Genomic DNA, 6,467 nt, shown 5'->3' on the forward strand with positions numbered 1-6,467 from the left:
CGGTGGCTTAAAACGGAGGGAGAGACCCGGCTGTCTGCGGGGAGCGGGAGGCCGGAGAAATGCGACGAAGCAAGCGAGGGCACTTCGCCGCTTAAAAACACAGCCCACGGGCGGCCCGTGGCGTGGCGAGACCCCGCTCCGCCTGCCCGCCCGGGCCGCCCCCCGCTCCCCGGGTCGCCCGCTCGCTTTGCGGGTACGGGGCGGCGGGGCCGGGCCGCCCCCCTCCACGCGTGACCGGGGAGCGCCGGCCGGCCCGCGCCCCGCACACGCCGCTGCCTCCCCCGGCACCGCAGCCGCGGAGAGCCGCTCAGAAGGGCTCTTTCCCTCTCCTATCCCCCACCGAGTGTCTCTTCCCACCGCTTAAAAAAAAAAAAAAAAAAAAAAAATCAACAAGCTTTAACGCCGCTAAAATCAACACCCGCCGCCCGTGGGGTGGGGGGGGCCGCTCCCCACGCAGCTCGGGGCGGGAGGGGGGGGACGGGACACACAAACAGCGGAGAGGGAGCGGAGGCGAATGGCGGGTGTTTGAGCTACCTGTGAAAGTAAACAGGTAAACACTCCCCCGCTGGCAGAGGCACTTGTCCTGAAGTGCAGCCACTCGGCCTGTGTACACGCACCGCGCCGCCGACCTCCTGTGGGCTTGTGCAAATAACCCCGCCGGGGCGAGCCCCCGGGGGAGCGGGCTGGGAGGACCCCCGGAAGGCTCTGCGCCCCCCCCCCCCCCACGCCAACCCCTCGCCGTAGCGCTGGAGCATCCCCCCACCACCACCCCCGGCCGGCCGGTCCCGCGCGTGGGGAGAGCCGGGCCGGGCCGCCGCGGGGTGCGGGGAGCGCGGCCGGTGGGCTCCCAGCGGGGGAAAGGCGCGAAGGGTGGCGGGGAGCGGCCCCCGGCTCTGTCGCGATAAGCCGCCGGGCTGCCGTCGGGTTTTCCCCCCACGCAGCGCGGCTCCGGGCGCGGGCGGCGCGGGGCTGCGTCCCGGCCCCGCGACCCCTCCTGACGTCAAAGGGCCCGAGCGGCTCTCGCGTCACCCCCCGCCGGTGACGTCACGGCGTCCCGGGCCGCTCGCTCGGTGCGGAGGGAGAGCGGCCTCGCCCGCAGCGCTGCCCGCGCGTGGGACGCCCACCCCCCCCCGCTGCCGGGCCGCGGGGAGGCGTGGGGAGGGGGCCGCGGCCCCCGGGGCTTTGTGTGCCCACAGGGACCATTGTTCCCCGCGGGTCAACGGGCCACCGGCGCCGGCTCTCCCCTGGGAAAACCTTTACCTCTCAGGTGGTGCGGGGGCCCGGCCAAAGCCCCCCCCCCCCCCCCCCGGGGCAGCGTGCGGGGCCGGGCCCGCAGCGACCCCCGGGGCCGCGTCCGCCTTCACGCGGCTGAACGGCCCGGCCTCCTCCCGTGGGCATCCCCGGCTCCCGCCGCCGTCGGCCCCCACGTCGCGAGGGGTCTGCAGGACGCCCTGTCCGTGTTGTGGCATTTCCGCGCCCGTTCGGGTTTGGGTGGGGGATTGTCACTATTTCTATATTACTATTAAAGTCTGGCCCTTCATCCCGGCCCGAGGAGCGGAGCTGCCCAAACGAAACGGGCCGCCAGCCCCGCCGCCCCGGAGATGCTCTGCCCGTCCCTCCCCGGCTCGGCTTCTGCCGGGGTTCTTTAATTCGGGACGTTGTATCGTCGCCCTGCCGCTGTCGCGACTGTCACTGTTATTACGGCTATTTCCCCCCACCACACACACACACACACACACACACACACACACACCCCCGGCTTGCCGCGGCGGGAAGGAATTAAAGCCCCATCCGAGCGAAACGCCGCCACCTCCCCCGCTGCGGGCAGGTCGAGCCGGGGGGAATAAATCAGTCGATAAGCCCGAGATTTGCTGGAAATTAAAGCTCTGTGCCTGGTGCGTGTCCCAGGCCCCTCCCCCCGGGAAAGGGAAGCGGAGCGGGGGAGCGCCCGCCCGAAGGGGTTCCCTCGATATCGAGGAAGGACTCCGAAATGGATGAAGAGATAGCCATTGAGTGCGGTTGAATACCATGACAACTAGGAACAACCTCAGATTTATTCCCAACAGTTAGGACACATTGAAAGAGGGCGTCAATCACGTATTATTTCGCCACTGAAATAAATGCAAAAACTGCGCCGAGACAAAGGGTTCCAACAGAAGCCGGACATTTGTCTACATTGCGGACATTGTTTCCAGCTTAGCCATAGGGTTGTATTTGTGTTTGCGCGGGTCCGACCACCCAGGATGTGCTCAGGGGCTCGCTTAAAAAAAAAAAAAAAAAAAAAAAAAAAAAGGGGGGGGGGGAGAAAAAAAAAATCCCTGGGCATTGTCAGCCACATCACATACTTTATGGGAGGCAGGCTGGGGGCTGGGGGAGGGAAGATGGGGGGAGCGGGGAGGGAGAGGAGGGGAAGGTGCGAATACATTGATCGGCAAATAGGAGGATGTCTGAGGGACCGTCTTCCTCCTCTTCCCACCACCAGCAGCCCCATTCCCGCTCCCTCCTCCTGGGAGAGAAACTCGGTCAACTTTACTTTCCCAGAAATAAAGGTGGTGGCGAGAAGCCCCTTCCCAGATTGTAGCCCCCCCCCCCCCCACGCTCACCACCATCATCCCCGCGCACAAGCCCGTCCCGGGCCGGGGTCCGGCTGCGGGGCGGTTCGGGGAAGGGGAAGGGGAAGGGGAAGGGGAAGGGGAAGGGGAAGGTCCGGGCCGTGCCCGGCGAGGCTGCGCACGGCCAAGGGTCCTCGGCGGGTGCAGGAAAGGGGAGGAAGGAAGAAAATGAAAATAAAAGTCGGTGGCAGACAGATAGAGAGGGAAGAAGTTGGGGAGGGGGACGATCTGCAGCCCCGCGCCGGGCAGGGGGAGCCTCCGCGGCCGCGCAGCGCTGCTCCGCTCCGCGCCGCTCCGCCGGGCCCCGCGGCCGGAGATGCTGTGGCGCTCCGCGGCTGCCGGAGCCGTGTGTGCGTGCGTCTGTGACACCTGGAGATCCGGCCTTCCAAAACGCCCTTTTGGAAAGCAACCCCTTCTTTATCCCCCTCCTTCACCCAGGTCCTGAAAAAGAAAGGAAAAAAAAAGAAAAGAAAAAAATGAATTCAGTCATATTTGAAAGTCCATTGGTCTCCAGCCCATTAAATCAACCAAACGGGCTGGGTTTTATTCCCCTGGAAGAAGGAGGCAAAATCAATGAGACCTCTTCAAATAAAGCCCCCCGCCCCCAAGTAATCACCTCCCGGATCTCCCCGGGTCGTGACTGACGATCGCATTTTGCCAGTTCGGTTAATTTCGGAGCAAACTAGAATCAATTACTTGCTGTTTAATTTCCAGCGTTCATCCCTAAGCCTCAACCAAAATATTGACCTAGGCGGTTTAGATAAGTTGGTCTCCTGCCATCTGAGCCGCCTCTCGCTTCGGTCCCGCGCGGGGCTTTGAGCGCGTCCCCGCGCAAACGCGCTGCCCCCGGCTTTGCGTGGGCGCGCAGGCTACGCGGGAGGGGTGGGAAACCGCGCACGCAGCCTCCTTCGCTCCTTATCACCCACCCCCACCCCCACCCCTAATTTGTATTTTTCCTCCCCGCTTTTCAAGGCAATCGGTGGAAAACACACTTTGGAGTGTGCGGAATATCGGGCTGGTGTGCGAGGCTCTTTGTATGTAAATACTGTGTTTAAAAAAAAGAAAATCACACCCTCCCTCTCTCGCTGACACACACACACACACACACGCGGAAGGGCCCTCCCCACGCCGGTAATTAACTGACACGTTATACCACTCATCACCAATGGTGGAAGCTCGGAGCTCGCCCAAAACCCGCAATTTCACATCTGCAAACACTGTCTTCATCCACTTGACTTCCAAGACCCGCCCACACGTGGCCAACCTTTCCCGGGTTTAATGTATTTTTTTTCTCCCTCCTCTCGGCAGGTTCATGTGTGGGGACCAGCCTTATATGGACTGTTCGCTCCAGCAATGGCTCGGTTTTTTCAAGCGGCAGGCACGGGTTCGGGGTGTTTAAGCAAGATCCAGAAGTGATCTCTTTTTTTTTTTTTCTTTTTTTTTTCTTTTTTTTTCTTTTTTTTTTTTTCTTTTTTTTTTGGCGTGTCTTTCCCCCTTTCCCCTGGAGTTACAAACTATTTCCGAAGCCAGCTGCTGCTCCCGCTCTCTGAATTTCTCCCGTGGCAGAACGAGCCCGTAGAAACCACCACCGCAGAGATCCACCGCTGCGGCCGGGGCTCCGCTTCTCCTTTCGCACAAAACCCTCCGGTTATTTTTCTGTATATTATTCTATTTTTTTTTTTTTTTTTCCCTCCTCCACGCGTGCCGCCGCCCCGCAGCCTCCTCCCCCCGGCTGCCGTGTGCGTGTGCGGCGGTGGTGCCGCCGCTCCGCGTGTGCGTGTGCGCCCGTGACGCGGCGGATCGGCGAGGCTGCTCCTCCAACTTCCCTGCCTAAATTTGGCCGGAACATGTCTCTGACCAACACAAAGACGGGCTTTTCGGTGAAGGACATTTTGGACCTCCCCGACACCAACGATGAGGACGGCTCCGCCGCGGAGGGCGGCGAGGAGGAGAGCGAGGCGCCGGAGCCACCCAAGAAAGCGGGAGTTTTGGGACAAACCCCCTTGGACACTGTTCAGACGCTGCCTTTGAAGAACCCTTTCTATGATAATAGCGATAATCCCTACACGCGCTGGCTGGCGAGCGCCGAGGGCATCCAATACTCCCGTGAGTACCGCGCAGCGCCGCGGGGACGGGGACGGGGACGGGGACGGGGCAGCGCCGCGCCGAGCCGCCCCGCGCCCGCGGGGGCTTCCCCCGGCGGCGGGGCGCGGGGTGGGGGGGCGGTGGCGGTGTTTGCCGCTCGCCACGGCTGGCTGAGCTCCGGCCGGTGCCTCCATCCCCCCCCCCCCCCCCCCCCCCCGCCTCTCACGGCGGGGGAGAGCCGCGCTGCCCCGGGCGGCCGGGCGGCGGGAGGGATGCGGGGGACGGCGGGAGGGATGCGGGGGGGCGCGCAGCGCGGAGCCCCCCCCCTCCCCGCGCTGACCGGGCGCTCTCGGCCGGACTCTCCGCAGTGCACGGGCTGACGGCCGGCGGCGGCGGCCAGGACCCCTCCGCCAAGTCGCCGGAGCCGTCGGCCGACGAGTCGCCCGACAACGAGAAGGAGGCGGCGGGCGGCGGGGACGCGGGGAAGAAGAGGAAGAGGAGGGTGCTCTTCTCCAAGGCGCAGACCTACGAGCTGGAGCGGCGGTTCCGGCAGCAGCGGTACCTGTCGGCGCCGGAGCGGGAGCACCTGGCCAGCCTGATCCGCCTCACCCCCACCCAGGTGAAGATCTGGTTCCAGAACCACCGCTACAAGATGAAGCGGGCCCGGGCCGAGAAAGGTATGGAAGTGACTCCTCTTCCCTCCCCGCGGCGGGTGGCCGTGCCGGTCTTAGTCAGGGACGGCAAGCCCTGCCACACGCTCAAAGCTCAGGACTTGGCAGCCGCGACTTTCCAGACGGGAATCCCCTTCTCCGCCTATAGCGCCCAGTCTCTACAGCATATGCAATACAACGCCCAGTACAGCGCTACCAGCAACCCCCAGTACCCCACAGCACACCATTTGGTACAGGCTCAGCAATGGACTTGGTGAACGCTGGAGGGGAGCGCGCACACACGCCCACACTACCCCCACACACGCGCGCGCACACACACACACACACACAAAAAGGAGGAAAAACAAAAATAATAAAGAGAGAGAGAGAGAGAGAGAGACTGATGCTCCAAAAATAAAATCAAAACTGCGGGGGAAGGAATGGAGAGGGAAACGCTATTATTATTATTATTGCTATTATTATTATTATTATGGTTTGTTTTTTCCCTCTCCCGTTTCTTTTCCCCTCCATTTTTTTGGGGGGGGCTCGGTTTCATTTCGGGGGGAGGCGGGGGGAAGGGAGGGGAGGTGTTTTTGTGCGTCATTGTTTACAGAAATTTTTGCGCCATTCAGAGTGGTCCTGTCTACCTACAACTAAAATAAAAGGGGGGGGGGGGATCGTCACAATTAAAAAAAAAAAAAATAAAGAATAAAACCCCCCCGCTGCTCCTGTGGTTTTGTGAGGAACGAGCGTGCGCCCGGAGCGCGGCCGCCGTGACGCCGTGCAGGGCACCCCAACACGGAGATCTCGATTGCTCCCCTTCTAGGACAATTTTCGGCCGCCTGTGACCCCCGACAACTATTCGCGGGCGTATTTTTGTATCTTGTTGTGGTTATTGCTGCCGTGAGTAGCAGCCAGGGCTTTCATTTTGTTTTATCTTATTTGGGGTTTGCGCGCAACTATTCCCGGGTAACCACGAGCGGAGGAAAAAAGAAACGCAGATTAAACCCTCTCTGCTCGCCGCCGCAGGAAAGCGGACTCATTGTGTACAGAGCCAGGCTTTCGATGTTTTAATAAGAATTTTATTTTATTTTTTTTTAAATTTCAAGAAAAAAAAATA

At 61.7% G+C, this 6,467-nt stretch overlaps 1 protein-coding gene across 1 annotated transcript; it reads left to right on the forward strand.

Annotated features, from left to right (window-relative positions):
• The first annotated feature begins 4,347 nt into the window (after window positions 1-4,347).
• On the forward strand, window positions 4,348-5,787 carry NKX2-2 (NK2 homeobox 2). Its single transcript, XM_076335602.1, has 2 exons — window positions 4,348-4,718; window positions 5,066-5,787. The coding sequence occupies exons 1-2, from the start codon at window positions 4,460-4,462 to the stop codon at window positions 5,623-5,625; spliced, it is 819 nt and encodes a 272-aa protein (XP_076191717.1). The 5' UTR covers window positions 4,348-4,459; the 3' UTR covers window positions 5,626-5,787.
• Window positions 5,788-6,467: the final 680 nt, after the last annotated feature.

This window comes from Aptenodytes patagonicus, chromosome 3 (assembly GCF_965638725.1).
Source record: "Aptenodytes patagonicus chromosome 3, bAptPat1.pri.cur, whole genome shotgun sequence".
In the NCBI taxonomy this organism is placed as follows: domain Eukaryota; kingdom Metazoa; phylum Chordata; class Aves; order Sphenisciformes; family Spheniscidae; genus Aptenodytes; species Aptenodytes patagonicus.